At 50.8% G+C, this 23,612-nt stretch overlaps 1 protein-coding gene across 1 annotated transcript in view; it reads right to left on the bottom strand.

Annotated features, from left to right (window-relative positions):
* Window positions 1-23,612, bottom strand: part of Fbln1 (fibulin 1) — an 81,563-nt gene that overhangs the window by 5,628 nt on the left and 52,323 nt on the right. The window contains exons 15-16 of the mRNA XM_052748551.1: window positions 17,930-18,072; window positions 15,951-16,082 (exon numbers count right to left, since the gene is read on the bottom strand). Of these exons, the coding sequence (XP_052604511.1) occupies window positions 15,951-16,082; window positions 17,930-18,072 (275 nt within the window). The remainder of the gene's footprint in view (window positions 1-15,950; window positions 16,083-17,929; window positions 18,073-23,612) is intronic.

Genomic DNA, 23,612 nt, shown 5'->3' with positions numbered 1-23,612 from the left:
TCAGAGATTCCCCCTGCCTCTGCCTCCCAAGTGTTGGGATTAAAGATGTGTACCATCACCACCCAGCTAGCATTTCACTCTGTATGATCTATCTAAAATTCCTGTAAACACTTTTTGAGAGCAAACAGTCTCTTCTTTTGTGGGGCCCATAGGCTATTGTGGGCTGTGTCACCACTTGGGAGTCATGAGTTTGGCTTGTAAATTCTGGAGGCACTCTCTACAGTTTCTAACTCCTGTTTGGCTGAGTTCAGCTCCCTTCTGTCCCACGGTCCCATCACCTTCCCATGAGGTCCACTATGACCATCTTCTTTAACACTGTACTTCTCATTTCACATGATTCTGTTCTGTACTTGCCCAGAGCATTTGCTTTCTTATAGCACCTGAAGGAGGCTAGGCTCTCTCATTGAAATGCTTTCCTGCAATGCACAGAGACAGACTTTGGAGCCGCTAGCCCTAAATGGGATGTCTTTATCAACTCCCTCCCCTCAAGGATCTAGGTAAAAGAGGAGACAGAAAGACTGTGGTGGGTAACTCCAAGAAAACAGCGTCATCCAGACACAACAAGGATGATACACGTATGAACTCACAGAGACTGTGACAGCACACACGAGACCTGTACAGATGCAAAGCAGCCAAATTCTAGCATTGAGAGGGGGAGTGGCTATGAAGTCCCACTGCTAATCAAGAACCCATTTGCAACTGATACCTTCTGTGAAAGTGAAAATCAGTTTTCTCCAATAGAATGTCACTGGGTTTATCAACAACACTCCAGGACAGGCTTCATGCTCAGGAGTAGCTGACCCACACAAAACAGACTCTGTGTTTGTGTGTGTGTGTGTGTGTGTGTGTGTGTGTGCTTTTTGTTGTTGTTGTTGTTATGGTTTGATTTTTTTTAGAGAGACACACACCAAAAAAACAAAAAAAGAACATGAAGTTGGATGGGTAGGGAGGTGGGGGAGAGAATCTGGGAGGAGTTGGGGAACAGGAAAGTATATGATCAAAATACATTGTTCAAAAATTCTTTTAATGAAAAAACAAACAAACAACAAATATTTGCCCTGCAAGCATTTAGGAGCTATGGAAGGCTTTGGCAAAGGGCGTCTTTGTTTGAAATGACCAGTGTAGCAGCAAGTGGCCCATTTCCATCTAGCCTGACATTCCCATCCCATTGGGTGGGGTATTTCCACCTTTTCAACGGCTCTGGGAAAAAAAAACAAAGCAGGGCTGGGCAGGTGGTTCCCTGGTCTTAAAGTACTTGCCTTATAACCAGGAAGAGCTGAGTTAGGATCCTTTGCACCCACGGAAAAAGCCAGGTGTGGCGACATACATCTGTAACCTAATAACGGCAGGATGAGGGGCAGACAGGCGGACCTCTGGAGCGCAATGGCTGCCAGCCTAGCCTACCTGCAAAGCGCATGCGCATGCGCGCATATATATATATATATATATATATATATATATATATATATATATATACACACACACACAGACACACGCACGCACGCACGCACGCACGCACGCACGCACGCACGCACGGGGGAGGGGGTGCTGAGTTCAACAGCTTTAACCTTCCAAATCTTCATCTTAGGCATTTCTGCTCCAGGTCCCAGGCGCTGCTGGTATTCCTCCTCAGCATGTCTGCACCTCTTAGAGATATAATTAAGCCTGTTTTTTTTTTTTTCCCCATTGAAAAAATGTAGCCCCCTGGGGCAGTTCACCTTCATGTCTCAGCTCTGCTGTGTAACCTGAAGCTGATGTTCTGGGATCCTTGATGCTTGAACACAAAATACACAGGCCCGGTAGGAGAAGTCTGTCTCTTGGGGCTGGTAGTCCACACACTTAGCCCCAGAGCCCATCTGACCTCCTTCCATGCACTGTATTCAGTTGTCTATCAACTGTTTGAAAAGACATAAACTCGTCTGGGCTCTCCGTCCACCTGACTGGCTTTCAGACATTCTGCCCAGATATCTGGGTTCCTGGGCTGGCTCTGCACTGGCCGGTTGTATGACCTCATGCAAGGCCTCCTTCATGTGGTCTTCAGTTCAGCTTCTGACACGAAAGTGCTGTGACTCGAACTGACAGAGTGTAATGGAGTGGACAGGGCTGTCAGAGTTTTTCAGCGAACAAGATTATGAGTTCCAGACATGGTGTGCGGAGCTAGAGCCACGGAACAGACAGCGGCTTGAGCGGGAGAAGGGAGAGGTGACAGTCTGAAAGCTACATGTCACCACCATGCAAAGAATAAGAAACTATCACTACCTGAAGCCAGACTAGGGGTAGGGCGCATTTTCCTCTCTGCGATCAGTCTCCCCGCTGCAGAACAAAGCCAAGGCCCAGGGCAGTTTGTCTCAGCTAGTCCTGCATGCCTGGGTTGTGGGGCTCCTCTGTACCCTGATTTACTCAATGAATGACTGCTGAATGCATGAACCACACCGTCAAGCACTGGGTGTAACTCAGAAAGTTGGAAAGTATCACCCACAAGCGGAAGTATTGGGAAATAATGACCAACAGCGCAGAGCACTGGCATTTCAGATGGGGGACCACCTAGGAGGAGAAAGGGAAATGACAAAGAGTTGGGCTCACTGGCTGACCTCAGTGGCCACCATCCCCCGCAACCCAGCCCCAACATGTCAGACAGACACCTGGAAAGAAGCAGTCACCAGATCTCAGCGAACCTCCCAGGATCAGAATCACAGGCTGGGGCAGGCAGCCTGAGCCAAGCATGGAGGAAAAGTCAAGGAAGGAAAGCTGTGGGCTTAGGCTGAGCACTCCCACGCAGAACACTGGGACCAGAAGTGATGAGGACTTTGGGATGTTGCAAGTACACATGTCCTGTTCATCTGTTTCATAGTCGCCTTCTATACATAGTCAGGCATGCAACATCCTTCAGAACGCTACAGGTGAAGCAAGAGTTTCACCATGTGGGATACTCTTCCCATGGCCTTAGACACTCATCAAGTTTCAGCTTTTAGAGCATTTTGGATTAGGCGGAAGTAAGGAATGCTTGACTTGAATCTACACAGCCAGGGTGCAGAGGGGCTGGAAAAAAGGCCATAGGGCAAGGGTGGGGAAGATTCCATGTGACCATGCTGAATTTGGTCCCCACCACTGAGCTGTGAGGATGACCACTTATCCACGAGGAGGGAGGAGCCAAAAACGAAGCTGAGGGTAAGATGTCCTAAATTCCAGCTACCAGGGCCATGGATCCCAGTCAATGGTAGGACTGGTCTCAAAGCGCAGCTGTCTGTCACCTCACAGCATGACACAACACATGGATGCTTCCAGTGTATACTGCCCTGGCCTGACTCAAAAATACTCCAGCAAGGGGCTGGGGAGATGGCTCAGGAGTTAAGAGCATTTGCTGCTCCTGCAGAGGAGTGGGATTTGGTTCCCAGAAGCCATATGATGGCTCACAACCATCGATAACTCTAGTGCCAAGACATCTAACACCCTCTTCTGACCTCTGTTGACACCAAGCATACACACAGTGCACATACATATAGGTAAGCAAAACACTCAACCACATAAAATAAATTAAATAATCCTTAAAAAAAGAAAGACACCATTCAGCAAACTCGGCAGAAGTTTCTGGAATTCTAGAGCCATCGCACCAGGAATTAGGGCTGTGTCTGAACTCCCCACACCCTGCCTTTCCTGCCTGCCCGAGAAACCCCATAATGGCCGGAAAGGAAGGAGGACAGGTGTCTAGGCTGCATATTTAAAATACCAAATGTCACTCAACATGTTTCAGCAAAACTCATCAGTCGTATTTTGGGATTATTATAAATGTACCCCGCCCCAAGTCTCCTGTGAGCAAAAGCAGATACATCAAGCAGACACCTGCAGGCAGCCAAGTGGAGGAGGAAAGCCCAGGGCACAGCTGCCCTGGGGAGAAACGAAGAGAAATGTGAAGAGATCCAGCTCGGGTCTACACCTCCCCGACCCATGTCTGGGACAGGGAACAGCATTTTTGGCAGCGCTCGGCCCCCATACAGCTCACACACTCCGTACTGCTGGTTGTGGCTGGGAACAGTACTATCGTTTTCTGTGGTTTGTTGGGGTTGGAAATAAAGCCCCAGGTGGCTGAGTGAATCGCTAAAGATCACACAGCCAGGAAGAGGCAATCCAAGACTCTAACTGGAACCCGGGCCACTGTGTCTTCCCCTTGTGCTGCGTGGCTTTAACATAAGAAAGGAAAGGATAGTTTGGGCAATGTTCTGGCAAGACGCGCCATCCGAACGAACAAAGCTCCTACTTACACTGAGTTGGTTAAAAAGTGTAACTGTGACAGGATGGGCAAGGCATTGTCTCCCCTTTTCCCGTGTCCCTGCCTTGACCCTAGCCTCACTTACCTATCTGCCGGGTCCTTCCAGCTCCAGCCCCATACACAACTATGTACAGATGGCCCCAAATGAACAATTTAAACCCCAGCATACGGGGCCCTAACCTATCCCCTCCTAAACCTCTCTCCTTCCTCTCTGTGGTGGTCCCTCTTCACACTCGATGTAATTGATTTAGAATCACCTAGGAGACTTGAGGAGCACATCTCTAGGTTTCCCAGAGGATGAACCGGGGTGAGGTAGGGCCATCCATGGGACAGGGACCTAGACAGTATAAAAGGAGAAAAGGCGGCTGAGCACTGGCATCCCCTGGCCAGCCCTGCTTCCTAGCGACCATGATGTGAGCTAACCTACCATGCCCTCTCTGTCTTGGTGACCCCATATGGCCCTTGAGAACATTGGGCTGAAAGGAACCCTCTCATTTCTCTCAGGGATTTTGACGTAACGACAAGAAAACTCTATTCCCAAGCCCTACCCAGAGCCAGGAACTTGGAGCGGTGCTCAGCTGACACTGTGAGCCTTCTGGCCTCGGGGTCACCCATCATCAAAGTTCTCTTCTCACCAGAGTTCTCTCATCCACACAGGCCCCTGAGCCAGGACCCATCCTTTCCACTCGGGCTTACAGCCCCTTCATCCTCACCTTCTAGAAGGTAAGTCCGATAGGGTCCTCCGGTGTTCTGGGCACCTGATGGGTGCAAGGGCCTGGTACCTCCTAGTAGGTGTTGGTGTGTGTGTGTGTGTGTGTGTGTGTGTGTGTGTGTGTGTGTGTGTGTAGACAAGTACATATGTGTGTATGGTCAAAACACAAAGAGGGGGGCAAAAGGAGCATCACACCAGTCACCCCCTCGTCATCGATGAGAAAGGCACACAAACCCTCACCTGCTGCAACTTGTTCCTGGACCCTCCCCCAGCCCCACTGTTACGTTCTGGCTGCTGGTCCCAGGACTCTGGATCCAGGTCCTAGTGGCCCCTCCGATGGGTCTGTCCTGGCTCCATGGAAACAGCCTTATTGAGGACACCAAGGCCTCAATATTGCCAACAACAATGGTGACTCCTTGGTCCTCATCTAGCCTGATTCTCAGCGGTACAGCTTAGCAGCCCTGCCTGGGTCCCAGACCCTTCCTGTCACTCTTGCCAGCTATTCCTTGTCTCTGTGACCTGTGACTGTCTTGTCTCATATTCAGTCTTTGTCTTCCCTCTTCCCATGCTAATGAGCTCATCCACTCTCGAGGCCCCAACTAGTATCTCTTCTGGAAAGATCCAGCCCATGATTCCAGCCACATCTCTGGGGGTGTTTGACAAGCCCCTTAAACTCAAGGACTGAATGAAAGGCTCATAACCTTACACTCGCCTGTCACCATGTCACTACTTTGGCCACTGACAGCTTTTCAGAAGCAAATACCTGCCATCCAATGCAAGACCCTATCTGGGCCATCAGCAAACATGGCCTGCCTTTCCAATCATATCCCCATCTGTCCACACCCCTCCCTTCCTAATGGACCCCCAGGGTTAGAGCCACCATCAATCTTGGTCTCCTGGAGGATGGTGGCAGCCACCCCAGGAGGCACCTAGAGGAATCTCTCTGTCATCTTCCTGCATTGCTCAGTGGAAATCCACGGCAAAGGCCTTCCCGTGGCTTCAGGATCCCAGCTCCATTCTTTCTCTGCTCTAGCTGCCGCTCAGCACAGTGAGCACGCCTGCCTTAGGGCTTTGTGTATGCTGTTCCCTCAGCCTCCAGCGCTCTTCCTCCAGCTCGCCCGAGTCTCAGTTCCTAAGCTTCTCGGGTCTTTGCCAGTGCGCCCAGGATCCGGATTTGGAGTGGTATACCCTCCCTGCCCCCATGCCACCTCCCCTCCCTCACACTCCCTGAAGTGCCGGTCACCACTGGACTGTGTATATCACACTGTTTGCTGCTTGCCACAGGGATCCAAAGTGTACGATGCAGGGGCCACATCGGTCCCTCTGACTGCCTTGTTCCCAAAGAACAGCCTGAGGTGGGTTGTAAAAGATGAATAGTTTACTAAGAGGAAAAGGAGGTAAATGCTGTGGCTAAAGTCTATGAGAGAAAAGAGGATGCTTTGGGGTGTGAGCATGGCTGGGGTGGGCATGACAGGCTGGAGGTGCTGGTGGGCAGCCCTGGGAGTATCACAGCAGCCTGGAGCCTGGGCTTTTGGCTAGGTACCGCTTAACTCCACAGTGATGAAAAACAGACAGACTGTCCCTTCTGTTCTATCCTGGGGAGGGAGCAGGAGGGAACAGATCTAGGCTACAGATATCTCTCTAGCCAGGCAGCCGGGAGACAACGTTGATACTGGCTGTTCACAGGGAGAGAACCACCCAGTGGGTCTCAGGTTCTGCCATGAGGAGTGGAGACTGAGCTCTTTCCCCACAGTAAGCAAGTACACTCTTCCAAAGGATGCTTCCTGTGCTCTGCAGTGCAGCCAGGCCAGGGTGTGACAAGGCGCAGGCATGTGCTATCTGGGAGCAGTTGCCAGGCAGGAGTCTGGTCAACAGCAGCCGTGAGTGCAGGAGGGGTCTGGTGCGCAGGGCAGTATCTCAGGGTTCCCAGGTCTCACATCTGACCTTGTTCAGAGACTGTACAAGAGTCCGATCCCTGAACTGTGCTCACAGAGCCCATCTGTAGCCCTGTCTGCTGGCTCTTCTGTCATCCATCTATGGGCATCATGGGGTCTCACCCTGGGATGGGTAAGGGGAGCATACAGCTCCTTTGCCATCACTGGTCCTTTATATGCTCTCACTGATGCTGTGAGAGACACCTGCACAAGACCTATGCTTTTCATCTTTTCAGAAGGACATGCTGGCAGCCCACAGTCCCCGGGTACTTAGACACATGTCCACTGGGAACAAGTGAGCACAAAGGACGACCTCTCCAGACACTTGACAGGCCAGTCTTCCAGTCTAATCTTTTTTTTGTTTGTTTGTTTGTTCTCCAAGACAAGGTTTTTCTGTGTTACAACTCTGGCTGGTCTCGAACTCAGAGATCTACCTGCCTCTGCCTCCCGAGTGCTGGAATTAAAGGCGTGCACCACCACCCGGCTCTTCCGGTCTAATCTCAATGGTCACCACTGTCCAAGAGTGAGGCCAGTATCAGACTGCTCCATCCTTCTTAGGGACCCGGACAGTTCCACCCACACAGTTTCAACTGCCCAGCTCTTGTAACTGGGTGATGGCATAATTGATGCTTAGCTTGGATGGGGCATCCCATCATATCTGTTCCTCTTTTAGGGTGGTTACTGCAGGGGCTGCTGGCCACCAGCTAGGCTAGGCTATGGGCCTAAGGTTGGGTCCCAGAGCTGCCTTGTCAGGGAAGGCAACACTGCCATAATTGGGCAAGTGCTCGGGCCACAGCAGGGTTTCAAGGGTCACCTGGAGTCACCTAGGCAAGGGCAGGGGCTCCTGGCTGTTGCTTATGGCCCTTAAGCATCACTTTAGTAGGCTCCAAGCAGGTCACGCCCCCATTGAGATTCCCCCACACCCCCATGCCTGTGGGTTGGGGGGGTGTATGTCTCAGGTGTGGGAGGTCTTTGAGCTCTCTGTCTGTGAGCTTGTGGGGAGGGGTGGACCATCTCCTAGGGTGCTCTGAGAGTCCTTAGGCTGTCAGGTACATTTCATCTTTGCTCCATGGGGCCCCAACACAGGGAGCACAAAAAGTGTCTGTCCTTTTCTTACCCTTCTGTCTGGTCCCCTTGAGAGATGTGCTCCCCCCAGCCCCCGCCCCCGCCTGTACCTCCTGCCAGCCTCGTGGCCGTCAAGCCCTGGCCCATCCCAGACTGAGGAGGAGGAGGCTGGGCCTCTCACCGGGAAGCTAGTTGGCTGCTGGCCAGGGTGTGGCCCCGGGTGACAGGGCTGTGCCTCCCGGAGAAGAGAAGGCGCCTAATCCCTGGGATTTGCCGTGAAAGCCAGGACAGGGTCAATCACTCGTCACTGGGCAGGGATGGCTGTGCTGTTGTTTTAGGTGGAGTTTCTGAATGTCATTTGCAGTGCCCACTGATCCCCAGGCCAAACCTGCCAAATTGGATTTCAGGGCAGGGTCAGTCTCCCGTATTTAACCCCTTAGGAGGTGATGGTTTAGAGAGGCAGTTCAGATTCTTCTAGCTGGGCCAATGATGATGATGCGATGCCAGAGAGCCAAGGCAAGCAAGACTTTAAGTCTTGACTCAGTTCAAAAACGGTGAACGAGGTCATTCCTTCATTCCCAAGCCCTTATTCTGGGGCCACTGTGCACAGCTGTACAGGTGTGTACTGCATCTAGACTAAGCTAGGAACGACACAACTAGGGTTTTGTAGCGTGCAACACGTTCGACTGCCCATGGTAGTCTTGGCACACACTACTCTCGCCCTCTTGAGATATGTAGCCACCTCCTGAAACACAAGTACCTTCTCAGCTATGGAAACGCAATGGATGCATGCATGCTAGGGAAGCCGCCAGGCAGCACTCTGAAAGCAGGCGAGCAGCTCACACATGCAGCTGCGCTCCAAGCGGTCAGTGCCTGGCCTGGCCCAGGGCAGAGTCCCACCTGTCCTGGTGGCATGAGTAAGATAATTCAAGACCAGCAAGACATGGGAGGCATGTCCTCCGTTTTGCTTTAAGCCAGGCCAGACTCACTGGCCCAGGCTATCGGACATGCCCGTTAAACAGTTCCAAGGCAGTGAAGTGAATTGGATGAACAGGCTTGCACTGTCCCATTAAACCACTTGTGTATTGCCACCTAAGGGTGCTCTGGGCTCTCACCAGAAAGGTCCAAACTGCTTCCCCCAGGGGCTCATTTGTCTTAACGGCCCATGCAGGCAGACTGCTCTAACCTCACGTTTAAATACACACCCCACCTTGATCCTTATGGTCCCACAGGGTAAGAACTACCATGTTGAGCTTCTGAGAAGGGAGGTTGTGTAATCAGCATGAAGCTACAAAACCAGAAGCATAGACCCCCAAATCAAGCCCAGAAGAGCTTCTGATCAGGGCCTCTTGGAATCCATTGCAGATGATCCTAAAAAGGAGCATCCTAGCCCTTGGTATTTTTCCAATCGCATACTTCAGTTGATGAACCCTGCGCTCAGTGCACTCACAGATGAGACTTTAAAGGCTGGCTCAAAATGAAAAATACTTCCGTGACTTTTAAGAGGGGGGTATGACAGCAGGGAATAGTGGGTGCCTATAATCTTAGCACTTGGGAGGCTAAGGGAGGAGGGCTGTCATGAGTTCCAGGTCAGCCTTCAAAGCGAGATTCTATTTCAAAACAATAGCAATACATAAAAAGATGGGGCGTAGGAATGTTACATGAGGAGGTGGTGATACACTCAAGCTCGGGTGATGTCAGAAACACGGAATACCTTTTTGTGTTAAAGATCAGCATCCGTTTTGAATAGCGGCTAGACCATCTCTCACCAGCAGGGTTCAAATCCTTGGACACAGACTCCAGTTCTGTACTCCTCCCAAGTCTCAGTGTGGGCCACACAGGTGGGTCTCCTCTTAAGAGACACCTTCCTAGCCGGACAGTAGTGGCTCATGCCTTTAATCCCAGCACTCGGGAGGCAGAGCCAGGCAGATCTCTGTAGTTTGAGGTCTACCTGGTCTACAGAGCGAGATCCAGGACAGGAGCCAAAAACTACACAGAGAAACCCTGAGAGAAACCCTGTCTCGAAAAAGAAAGAGAGAGAGAGACAGAGAGAGAGAGAGAGACAGAGAGAGACAGAGACAGAGAGAGACAGAGAGAGAGAGAGAGAGAGAGAGAGAGAGAGAGAGTCTTTCCTAGAAGACAGACTGCATGTACTATGCAGGGAGGCCTCGGTGATAACCCTTTAGTCACAGACTGATATCATGGAGCTCATGCCTTTTTGTTCTACACCTACCAGCGGCAGCCACGGACCTCAGCAAAGCCTCTGGCCCGGACACCTCTCTCACAGTACTCTTCAGGTTAGGTGAATGTGTGTGTCAGAGGCACTGCCCTGCTGCTGGTCCCACGAGACACCATCTCCTCTCTGGAGTCTGAGGAATCAACTGTACCTGCTCTGCACTGGGCTCAATTGTGCCGCATCCCGCATCCCACCTGACCATGACCCTGGATCGACCTTCAGCCCAGGTAGGCATTTCCAGCCACTCTCAGATCCGACACCAGAGATCCTGGACTCACAGCACCCGAATCATCATTTTATTTCTGTAGGCCTCTATGTACCTGGCATGTGAAGGTCTCTCTCACATATCCCTTTCTGGGTCACACTGAAGGGACTGTGTAATCAGAGCGTCTCTTTCCTAACCCAACACAGCAACAGTACCCAAGGCGAGCCAACCCATCTGTCAGTCCTTCTTACACTCCAACTTTCCCAGCGCATGGGGCTTACCCAGCCACACCCATGCCTGGAGCTGAGGAGGCCACCCTTCTTCTTTAGGGGTACCCAGAAACTGTGCCCCAAAAGCCATCTAGTGGGTGAGGAGCTTGAGGACAACAGAAAAGAAGACTTACAGCCCTGACTGTCAGCTGACCCGAAGACCCAGACAGGTACTTCCCATTTTTTCTCTGTAAATAGCCATGCCAGCCAGTCCAAATGGTTGTCCTCCTCAAGGCTGCGTCTGGAACTAATGAAGGGGCTCAGTGCACAGGCTAGGTGACAGAGCAGTACCAGCACCAGTGACTCCAGAGAAAAACTTGGCAAAGTTTCCAAACCCTGTTCCTTCACCTAAGGTAGCTACGGCTAAGGGACATGAGACCTGACCCTGATGTTACACTCCTAAATGACATGCCTTCTGCAAGCCAGAGCAGGGAACCAATCATAAATCAAGCATCATGTGCATCTACACACTCAGCCTCCTCCCCATTATTCCCCATACACACCCACAGCTGCTCTTGGTCCCCTACATTGTATCCTGCATGCACACACACTAAGTCAGACTTTGGGACTTGCCCAGAAATGAGCTTGAAGTGCAGCGGTCACAGCAGCTTTTCCCCAGAACTGTTTCCAGCTGGGAGGGTCCTGCTTAGCTTTCAAATAACCTCCCTGGATCATAAGTGACCCCAGGTGCCACCCGAGTTCCCCGCCCTGGAACTGCTCCGGTACTGGGGCTCTGGACGCCCGGCCTGCCAGTCCATGGGCAGATGGAGGCAGGAGGACATGACGCTGAGTGTCTTCATAAGCCCTGGTGCAGCACCTGCCAGAGCAGAGACACCTATCTGGGTACTAGCCAGGTGGAGAATTGGAATGGCTGCTCCAGAACCTTGTTCCACCCTGGTGAACCTCATCACTTGGTCACAGGGATCTGAGAAGGTCTTTATTCCTAAACGTCGGCTTGGACCCAGAATCCCATGACTGTTTAATGGGCCCCAGACCTACCTGCTGCTGGCAGATACCAGTGGGATAGATATCACTGGGTACATACTAGCAAGAAATGGGCTTCAGGTGGCCTCATAAGAGTGGAGTGGGACAGCTCTCGGTCTGACGTGGTCCTCGAACACCTCCCAGCTACGCCTGCCAGCTGTGGTACCTCCTCTAAGAAGCCTGCCTTGTATGACCCACTGTCAACATCTGTACCATCACAGCTGTCATGTAGATAACTACTAGGTGATTTGTGAAGCTTCTAAGGGTCCTGTGGAGGATGATGGGGTACAGGGTCAGGACAGCAATGCAAAGTTAGGCTGCACACTCCCCCAAATTGTATCAGCTGAGTGTTCTCAGCTCCTCTTGGCCTTGGTGAGGTTTTAGTAGAAATTTTGGCAAAGCCAACCCTCATTCTAGACAGATTTTTTTCCACTTATAGAAAAAAAGAGTTGAAAAGCTGTGAGTGGGCAGGGTAGAGGGGAGGCCTGGGGCCCAGGTACCCACTAAATCCCAGAGGCCTGGGGACTCGGGCTGACAGTGAGTGGTCCCACACTTGTCACGGCTAGGGCTCCCCATTAGTCACTATTCAACTTCTCAAAGCACCCTGACTGCAGCCTGGGCTCCACAGAGTGAAGTGTGAACCCAGAGCAGGCTAGGGAGGCTCTGTGGTGGCCCGAGCATGCCCCAGGCATTAAAGAGAGCATTTCTCCACAGGATAGAGAAGCATTCTTCATGTCTCACTGACAGCTGGAGAGAGAGGAATGCAAGGGGGCTTTGCAGAGGCATCAGCTCCGCCCTGGGCAGCATCTCCCTGATCCCCTAAGACCCGAGGACTACATTAGAGGAAGCCTGGCCCTTTCAGGCTTTTTTCTGCTCACTCAGGCACTTCAACGTCTTGTCATTTTCAAGGGCCTGAATGCCATGGCCACAGGGGCGCCAAGGTTCATCGGCTGGTTATTTTTCTGAGACTTCTAAACCTGGAGAACTTTGTCTATGCCAGCACTGGCCATCTATGGGCTCTAGCTCTGGGGAAGCCTAGGATCATGCCAGTTCTGGTCTCCATTGCCAGGTGGCCCTCTCCAGCCCTTGCTCCCCGTCCTTGAGTGGAGATAATTTCTCCATGTTCCAAGGACTGAATGCTAGCTTCTGGTGTGTTGCAGGCTCACGGATCGGTGAGGCTCCTGCATACTCAAGGAGACTCTGGGCCTTGCCTCTCTAAGGAAGCCATCTGTAGGGAGTGCCCACATACATTATGGTCTAAACAGGCGGGTATTCAGCAAGCCTGGTGAGCAGGCAGGTGCTCTTGCATGGCCATATACAGGTCCACGGCCCTTGCCAGGGACACAGGAGCCTCCTGAGTATGGAAGAGAGCAGCAGACGGCAGGCCCGCACAGCTCAGAGCCATGCTCCTGCTGATCGCCAAGCCTTAGGGTTACTGTTTAAGGCAGGGCCTTAAGTGAGTACTGCACTGTTCAAAGTAAGTCAGAAGACCCACCTGGCCCCGGGTTTTGCTGTTGCACAGTCTTACAAGGTCATTTGACTCTGTGCCCCAAGGGAGATCTTCCTGTCCCGTTCCCAGCAGTCATGTTTGCAAGGACTGAACAAGAACGCGGGGGCGAGAGTGTGCAGCGGTGGCAAGAAGCCACAAGGGCTAAATCCCATTCCCAGGGTTGCTGCATGCAGGGCCGAAACTCAGGAGAAAATTCCATCCCCCAGTGGTCAGGTCTGGAGCCAGGCACAGGGTAGCTCCTGGGGGGACATCCCCAGGTACCCAGAGAAGAATTAGGCTACAAGCAACCTCAGGGAAAATGTCCTGAGCAGAGACCTGAGCCCAGAAGAGAATTCAGAGGACGGAGCGCAACCACAAACGCAGCCTTGGTCCCATGCAACCTGTCCCAGCGGGTGTCCTTCTCCACCTGCGAGGTGACGTGTGTACCAGATGGGACACCCTGCAAACTTACTGAGGTGTGGAAAAGCCTGGGCCACTCAGGAGGCAGGGAGATGAGCCCCAGGAATTCCCGAGAGCTGGGGGCCCAACCCCATGCCGCCCAAGCCTAGAATTCCAAGGATCAGGGCACCCATGACCAAGCGCAGTGAAGGGAATGCTCATTCCCTGTGACCTCCGCTGCATTCCATTCCCAGGACGCCCACTGTCTGAAGGTTACCTGTGGTCACTCGTCACCCACCTGGGGCTACCCCATGCCCCCAAGTCACTAAGGAAAGACTAGCACCCTCACCCCACAATTGCCCTTGCTGTCCCTTTCGTGGAAGTAGTTGGAAAGGATGAGGTCTCCTGGCTCTAATACAACCCGAATTTTCTGGCCTAGCAGATGGGAAGCCAAAAAGCAGACACACCCAGGGTTGTTCGGTCTGGGGTGCCGCTGTAGCCCACCATGGGTGCTGGTGGTCTCAGACTCCGTTCTGCCTAACTCCCCAGCTTTGATGACTCCAGAACAGATTTAGCTGAGACTAGAAGACAGGAAAATGGCGAGGGCCAGTTCCCAAGAGGAGAGCTGGGGTGGGCCAAGGAGGCCTGCCACAGCCCCGCAGGCACACCGTCTCGGTCTATTGATGGGGCAGGGCTCTCCTCTGGGGGAAAGGTAAGAATGTGTGTGTGCACATGCACATTCATAGGTGTGGGGGCCAGTAACTCAAGTGTCCAGAAAGCAAGAGAGATTGAGTAAGCGGGAAGGTCCTAGGGTTGTGATCACAGGGGCCTGGGCTGTGTCACACCACAGCAGCAGGTCACTCACAGGGCAGGCACAAGGGGGCTTCTGCAGGCCGGTGCTCACTGTCACCCACACTCAAAGCAGGACAAGCCTCTAGTACCACCCCCTACGGCACCTCCCCTCGTCCATAGCTGAAGGTGAGGCTTCTGATGGCTGGCAGCCGGGCTGCGTGCCCTCTCCCTGGAATCTCAGTGAGGGCTGCTGAACCATTAATTGTAATTAACTAATTATCCTTGCTGCCAAACAGCGGAGGAGGCGGCCGGGGGTGGTGAGCCCCCAAATGACTCAGTCGTGTTTACAACATGCAAACCCATTTAAGAGCTTGTAAAGTTGCTATAAATGGCTCTTTGGCAACAGGAGAGTAACGATTCCCTTTCTCTAGCTGCCAGCTTAGCAACTGTCAGGGTTGGGGGACACTAGGGATGGAGGTTCTGAGATCCAACAGCGCCACCTGGGGACCAGGTTATCAAAGGCTCTGCTCCGAATCCGGACCTCAACGGCTCCACAGCGTGAGCCTAGAACTCCAGGGAAACGGAGGAGGTCCCGGGGAGAGCAGGGACTGTCACTCAGTTTCCCAACTGCTTTAAAATGTTCAGAGTGTAAATGTAATTCAGAAATGGTAGGTGAGACTGTTTGCACGCTCCATGAATAAAAACGACTTAAAGACAGTTCAGATGAGCGACCGTGACAAAGGTCACAGGGTGGAGTGAGCCTAAAGGGCTTTCCAGGTGAGCAGGTTGCAGTCAAGGCCCACAGATGGCAACAGGAACCACAGCCCCCCACCCCCCTCACCCCACCCCCCCGCTACAGAGCAAGTGCGGCTTCCTGGCTTCTCTCACATGTCCCCTCCGGGAGTTGGCCAGCACCTGTCCCAGTGTCCGGCTCATCCTTCCCACATCCTCTTCACCAAGCCCAGGTGCCCCCAACACAGAAGGGTCCTTTGACTGTCCCTGCCTCAACCTCCTTCATGCTTCAGAGACACTGGCCATCCTGGGAGCCAGAGCAGCAGACGCCACACACCAAAAGGCTGGGCAGTGGCAGCCATGGGGTTCCTACCCCATGATACGTGGGGAGGGGATGGCAAGTGGCTTGAGACTGCACGGTAAGCCAAGGTCGCTCCATGGCTAGGACTAGACTGGAGGTTCGGGGCGGGGGGAGGTCCTCTGAAGCCCGGTTTGCTTGCCTTCTCACAGCACCAAACGAATAGCGACAGGGCAGCTCCCACCGACCAAGGCATGCTGCCTGGCCCTGGTACACTCAAAACAGCCTCTGAAATTCAGTTATGAGATGCAGGATCTACTTAACCTACCCATTTTGTAAGTGGGGAGACTGAGGCCAACAAGGTTTACAGGAGAGTCAGGGGCATGGCCAGGGTATGCCAGGCTCCCCAGACTTGAGTAGGCGGCTGCTGGCTAGAACCTGGAGACCAGGTAGAACTGGAGTTGGGGAGGGGACTCCGATGGGAGTGGAGAAGATGCAGAAAGGTTGCCCCCCGTACAGATCACATGACCCTTGGCCCATGCTTTGGGCTCTGCGGAGGGGCACTCACCCACAGTCATGCTGTCCTCATAGCGTTTGACGATATCAAAGGAGTCCCGAAAGTTCCCTTCTGTGATGTCAAAAATGATGTCGGCCTGGTTGGCAGGGTACAGTGGCGTGACAGCCCTCAGAAAGACGATCTCTGCAGCAAATGAGAGGGTGGCATGGGAAGTCTGTAGTGCTGGTCCAGCCCTCCCCTCCCCAGAGACTTGTCCCAACACCTAACATGACGAGGGCTCACTCCTAAGGTGACGCCACTAAAATCACCAACCCCCTTATGTGGAAGGGTAGAGAGTCCTGACCATCAAGCCATAGCCTATCTTTGTTTGTTTTTTGCTTGTTTGTTTGTTTTGGTTTGTTTTTTTTCCAAGACAGGGTTTCTCTATGTAGTTTTGGTGCCTGTCCTGGATCTCGCTCTGTAGACCAGGCTGGCCTCGAACTCACAGAGACCCGCCTGGCTCTGCCTCCGAGTGCTGGGATTAAAGGTGTGCACCACCACCGCCCGGCCTATCTTTGTTTTTATCTGTGGGGAAACTGAGAGCTTAAGACAAACAAAAAAATTGACAATTTTTATCTGCCCTGAGGTCATGGGGCCTGTCTGCAGTGTGGGCTCAGCTGGGCAGGGGTGGTTGAGCCATGTTCCAGGCTGCCTCGTGCTAAAGCAGTCCGCGCTGCCTTAGCCTTGGAGCTGCCACACAGATTCCAGGCTGGCTCAGGGTAACCTTGGGGAAGTTCTTTTTCTGGGCCTCAGTTTCTCTATAAAGTAAGAGAAGAAGCTGGCTGATGTCCACGGAGGCTCCTTTCGGCACTCTCTGTATCATGAACTCAAGACACGACCAGGTGTCCTGGCTGCATCCATGCGGGTAACCAACTCCTATGTCAGCACAGGGTAGAGCCCCGTAAAAATGGCTGCTGGGGACTTGGGGATGGTGTGTATAGGTTTGTTGAAACCCCACTTTACACAAGGCAGATATCAGCTGTGAAGACTTCTCTGGAAGAGTGCGCGCGCCAGTGGGAAAGAAGTGGGGGCTGGGGACTTCCCCTCAGGACAACCCTGGCCTTGTTAGGTCTCTCCTGTCTCCCCCAATACTGCTGTCTAGTGATCCTGCATGACTCTATCACAGTGTCGGCCCAGGGGTCACCCTGGATGACTCGGTCACACATTCTCCTGGAGAGCAAGGGCCTTTCTTCTTAGTATGTTCCCCGAGCCTGGCACACAAGCTCACTGAGTGTCTGCTAATAGACTCATAGTCATGATGGGTTGGAGAGGGAGACTCCAAACACAAGAAAGGAGGTGACTGGGGACCCAAGAAGCCCACAGTCACACCCCCCAGAGTGTAACATTAAGAGTGGTGGTTCACCTAGGAGCATGAAATCCTAGTCTGACTTAGGAAATGTGAGGGCAGCTGCCATGTCCTTGGAGAACCAGGAAGGACACGTGTCATGTTACTCCCGGGGTCACTGTTTCCGGTCTGGCTACTCTATCCATCTGCCCCATTCTCCAAGAAGATGCCATTCTCATCTATCAGAACCTCCCAACAGGTCTCTGAGCCTTGGGGTGAAACCTCAGCTTGAGGTGGAGGCTCCTGCTCATCCTTCCAGCCCCATCAGTGTGTCTTGGTCCTCAATGCCCACACTGCCCCCCACTACTTCCAGACCTTACCAGCTGAGATCTGCTGGCCAGTTTCTTCCTTCTTTCTCCCACTTTGGCCAATCACCTCCTATCCATTTCCCTCAGGAAGTCCTACTCAACTCCCCGGTGTTCAGCCTTGCATCAACACTGAATGCTATTCACAGAATGAGTGTCACCCATCAGAAGGGACGGCTGGATAGAGAGAAAGGCTATGCAGCTGAGGAACCCTGGTGGAAAAGGTGAGCATCCTGTCCCTACCATATCCTACAAGGAAGGGCTCCTGCAGGTCAGGCCCTCTGCTCACTCAGAATGAGGCTCTGAAGCATGTCCCAGGACCTTTGACTTGGTCTACTCACCCTCAGGACGGCTGAACTCTCGGAAGGTGGGCAGTGAGATGACCGTGTGGGAGACGGTGTGCACGGGGTCTCGTATGCAAGCCTCATCAGTGGGACGGCAGGACTTGATGCAGCGGACAGTGTCTGTTTTCTCTTGGCGGAAACTGCAGGAAAACAGCCCAGGAAGATTGATGGCAAAGCCAGGACCACAACTCTCGTGGGGACAAGTAGAGGGTGGGTCAGAGGCAGTCCTATCAGCGCCTAGCAGTGGCCTCTGTGGCCAGACTGTGGGGTATGGATCTGCGCATGGTCCTTCATATGAAACGAGGTCACTATCTAGCCTAGCTGCTAATGTGCACAACTTGAAATGTGCCAGCGGCACCAAGTGGGCATGAGTCTACCACTGAAGAACGTGTTCATTTCTCAGTTGTTCAACAACAGCATTGAGTAGTTAAGAGTACTAAGTGCCACGGATACCAAAGTGAACATGGGTGTCAGGGTCCTTCATCCTGGGAACCAACAACTGGGTAGCTAGCAGGGTTTGTGTGTGGGAGGGATATATAAACTGCTGATCTCAGTGTCCATCACAGAGAAGTCCATACTGTCAAGTGACAGGAAGGAAAAGGCTAACATTTACTGTAAGCTCATGTCCCAGGCATCATTCTAAACTGTTCTTAAATACTTTACCATGAAATAAAACACAAGGTTGGAGAGATGGCTCATCAGTTAAGAGCACTGTCTGCTCTTTCAGACAACCCACAAGGCAACTGGTTCACAGCCATCTGTAACGCCAGACCCAAGGGATCCAACACCCTCTTTTGGCCTCTGTGGGTATTGCACACACTGGTGCACAGACATACATGCAGGCAAAACACCCATATATGTAAAATTAAATTAAAACTTACAAAAATAAGAAGGTGGCCAGTGTCTGGGGAACAACACTCAAAGTTGTCCTCTGGCCTCCACAGGACACATGTGTACACACGTGTGCACAAACATACATATATATGAAATAATGAAATAAAAACAGATATGAACACAATACAAAATGAAGGTCTAGTCCAATGAGTTATTATAAGGCAAACATCTTTATAATTATCAGTCATGTAAGGGGTTGAGGCAGAAGGATTATAAGTTCAAGGCCAGCCTGGTCTATATAGTAAGACCCTTTCTCAAAAAAAAAAATTCACATTAAAGAAAGAAGCCTTGGCCAATAACCTGAGGCCACCTCATATGCACCAGACCAATATCAACCCTCCTTTACCCTACAGCTAACCCCTAACCTGGGCCCATAGCAAGCCCCTGCTGGGTTTCTTTACAGCTCCTGCCCACAGTGTATATTTCTAGCCGATCATGGGCTTGCCCATGAATAAGTTACAGCTGTCTTTAAGTCCCTTTTGACTGACAGTTCTCCCTCCATCCTTTCATTTTCCACCCGATCGGGGAAGGAATTTAGTGCATTTCAGCCACAGAGTCCCATGGTCAGGAGATGGCTGCCTGCATCCACGTGGTGTGGTCCAGAGTGCTTCTCTGTCCTCTGAATCTCCCTCACACGGGCTGCTGCGTTCTGCACAGAGCCCGGTCTCATCGGTAGCATGACAGAGGTGGTGGCTCCCATCAGGTCACGTGGTTTCTGGTCTTCCTGTGACACTGACAGCTGTTGGTGCTCAGGGCCTACACCCACGGTCCTAGTTAGCTTTCGTCACCTTGTCACTACCTGGAGTCATCTGGGAAGAAGGAATCTCAATTGAGAAAATGCCTCCACCAGACTGGCAAGGTGGCAGCTCTGTGGGGCGTGTTCTTGGTTAATGACTGAAGTGGGAGGGACCAGCCCAACAGGAGTCTTGCCGCCCTTAGGCAAGTGGTCCTGGGTGATATACTGTTTGGGGTTTTGTGTGTGTGTATGCACATGTGTGCATGTGTGTTTGAGACAGGTTCTCTCTACATAGCCCAGGCTATCCTGGAACTCAACACGGAGACCAGGCTGGCCTCGAACTCAGAGAGATCCACCTGCCTCTGCCTCTTAAGTTCTTGGATTAAAGGTGTGTGCTACCATGCATGGCTGGTCCTGAGTAATATAAGAAAGCAAGCCCAGCAAGCCAGAGAGAAGGGAGAGAGAGAGAGAGAGAGAGAGAGAGAGAGAGAGAGAGAGAGAGAGAGAGAGAGAGAGAGAGAACCCTTTAGGGCAGTGGTGAGAGAGAGAGAACCCTTTAGGGCAGTGGTTCTCACCTGGGGGTCATAACCCTTTTGAGAGGGGTCACATATCAAATATCCTGTATATCAGATATTTACATTAGGATTCCTATCAGTAGCAAAATTACAGCTATGAAGTAGCAACGAAATAATTTTATGGATGGGGGTCACCACAACATGTATTTAAAGGAACTGTATTAAAGGGTCATACCTACATGCTTTAGGCGATGGGGGTCCAGTGGGAGGAAGTGGGTAATGGGTAGGGGTTTGAGATTTATGGCCTGGCCCACTTCCTGTCCCGTTTTCTGAACTGCCAGGAAGTGTGCCAGTTGCCTCGTCTCCCGACCCCAACCAAGAGCCGCCCCTGCCATCGCACCCACCACGATGGACCGTGCCCTCTTTCACTAAGTTGCTTCCTGTTAGGAATTTGAGAAAGTAACCAATACAAACAGGCATCTGTATCGTGAACTTTACGGCTCTCTATTACCCCTCAAAGGATTTTGAAGGAGGGAGGAAGGAAAAAGTTGGGGTGAATCCCTGATGCAATCCAATCTGATGAGGTTTGGTCCACTGCCATTTCTGTCCTTTGTCCTTTGAAACTCCTTGGCCAGAGAAAAAAAGTCGCTCTGGGGTCCTTCACGCCTCTATTGCTCTGTAGCTATGAGGTAGAACACAGCACTGTCTCATCAGGAGTGCCTTGCTGCTCACTGGAGCCGCTTCTCCAGGAAGCCCTAGGTTTGTCTATCTGTGGTTTGTGGGAAATGGTGATTCAGGATCACAGGCTGGATAGCAGCAATGTCTAGAGCATGCCACTGTTTCCAGGCATCACCAGTGGACATTTAAAAAGTGAAATACATCAGTGGTGGCTGATGAGATGGCTCAGCCAGTTAAGGGCTTGCTGCCAAGCCTGATGGCCTATGTTTGGTCCTTGGAACCCACATGGTAGAAAAAGAGAAACATCAGCCTTTATAAGTTGTCCTTTGAGCCCCTCTAAATTAAATGTAATAAAAAAAGAAACACACTGTGAGCTCATACTAATTCAAAACAAAGTTTACAAATTTTTTATCTTCTCCAGGGGCCAAGGGGATAGTTTTTGCTTTACATCACAATCCTGATTCTACAGACACAGAGCCTCTCACAACAGTTCATCTGACAGATCCCATGTTTCATACGGAGTAGTCTCAGAATAACCATACTAAAATGACCATTACCCATCAATCACCGTAAATAATTTCTCTATTGTGTTCTTCTTCTATCCAGTTTAAATAGAAATACTATATATGGCGATCAATATGGATGCTGCTTCCCCTCCAACACTCACTTAGCTGTAATGCCACAGCTGTGGTTCAGTATGTGCCTGTTCATAACAGCATGCACTCTGTCAGCTTTGCTGGGTATAAAATCCTTGGCTTACACTTCTTAATTATCCTAAAGACATTGCTTCATTTTCTTTTTAAAAAAATAATTTATTTTTAAATTTTATATGCACTGGTGTTTTTGCCTTCATGTATGTCTGTGTGAGGGTGTTGATCCCCTGGAAATGGAGTCACAGACAATTGTGAGCTGCCGTGTGGGTGCTGGGAACCAAACCCGGGTCCTCTGGAAGAGCAGTCAGTACTCTTAACCACTGAGCCATCTCTCCAGCTCACATTGCTTCATTTTTATCTGATGTAAAATATTGTCCAAAAATCTGATATGCAGGGCTAGAGGGATGGCTCAGCGGTTAAGAGTGCTTGCTGTTCTTTCAGAGGACCTGAGTTCAGTTCCCAGCAACCATGTTGGGTGACTCATAACACTTGTAACTCTAGCTCCATGGGATCCAGTAACTTTCTTCTGGCACATACATAAATTAAAAAAAAAATCTTAAAAAAAACTCTGATACACATGTGAACACACATGCACACACTCACACAGGCACACACTCACACAGGCACACACTCACACAGGCACACACTCACACATGCACACACACATTGGGAGCGCTTCTAAAGGAGTTATTTACTATGGAATTTTCTTGAGTCCACCAGTGAGGTAGATGAAGGATTTCTGTGTCTATAAAGATTTTATTCACTGCTTTGTTTTACAAAAATCATTGGCATGTCTAGATGGGGCTACAAGTCAGAATCTATAGAATTAGATATCTAAAAGCAGGAGGGAAAGTGGGTCCTGAATAGAAATCATATTTATCTGGGAAAAGCAATGTTGAAGTTAAGGTCCTGACCTTGGACTTGGTGGGTAAAAATTCCCAAGGCAGTATAAATGATTAGATGACATCATTCAAATGGCTGACTCTCACACAGGTCCTACTTGGCTTGTGAAAATTATATATAAACTTTTAAGCCCCAAACTCCTGGTTCTCTAAAACCAACTGCCTTAATCTAATCTCCGATAGTTTATTTATTTATTTAATTTTTTCTTCATTTTTACTTTTGTGTTGATGGGTGTTTTGCCTGTATGTATTTATTTATTTAATTTTTTTTCTTCCTTTTTCTTTTTGTGTTGATGGGTGTTTTGCCTGTATGTATGCTAAACTTTGCATGCATGCAGTGCCCACCGAAGCCTGAAGAGGGTGTCAGATCCCCTGGAACTGGAATTACAAACAGTTGTTAGCGACTATATGTGTGTTATGAATCAAATCTGGCGTGCGTGTATACACATACACACACACACACACACACACACACACACACACACACACACACACTAGTTATTTGGATAAGTAAACAACAACAATAAAATTTGATGCAGGGACCTACACTCAAGTCCTTGTTGCTTATGCACAGATACAGAAAAACCAAGTAATGGAGGTGACTTAGCAGGTTTGGAGCACAAGTGTGCACCTCTGGTGTCTAAGCGAACTGTAGTTAGCTCTGCATTGTCTAAGCTCAATGGGGTAACGTCAACTGGAAGAGGGTATGAACCTCATCAGTTGATTGATGGGTTTAGGTGACTACTCCTCGTCCCAAAGCTCTTCAACCAAACCAGCTAGTTCTTCCATTTGAGCAACCAAATGATACTGTTTCCCCAGTTTAAGGGTGGGTGCTACTTGATAACTAAAAACCTCAGTGGCTTTGGCACTTTCTCTCTGGGTCAGAGAGAATGATAGAGGTGTGCCTAGCTTTCTCAACACCCAACAAGAAGCAGTTTTGAGGAACGTTAGGCTTATTTAGGTTCAGGGTTTGAAGGCTACAGACCATCAAGGTGGGGCAGGCATGGTAACGGGAGTGCTCCCAGCTGTGAAAACAGGAGCTAAGGCTGCTTGCACACATCTGGGTAGATCAGGAAACAGAGAAAGGGGAACGCTGGCCCTTCCTGTCCTACTTCCTATTCAGTCCAGGGCCCCAGACCGTGAAATGGTACCACCCACATTGAGGGTGGGGCCGCCTCTGTTAATCCTCTCAAATGGCCCCAAAAGGCCTACCTCATTAATGCCTGAGGTGTTTCTTAATTCAATAAAGGTGGTAATCAAAATTAACCATTACATGGTGACTTATGTTTTTTCTTAGGTGTC

Source organism: Peromyscus californicus, unplaced genomic scaffold (genome assembly GCF_007827085.1).
Source record: "Peromyscus californicus insignis strain IS unplaced genomic scaffold, ASM782708v3 Scaffold_20__1_contigs__length_68692818, whole genome shotgun sequence".
Classification (NCBI taxonomy): Eukaryota; Metazoa; Chordata; class Mammalia; order Rodentia; family Cricetidae; genus Peromyscus; species Peromyscus californicus.
This window is presented reverse-complemented; position numbering and strand designations above follow the sequence as displayed.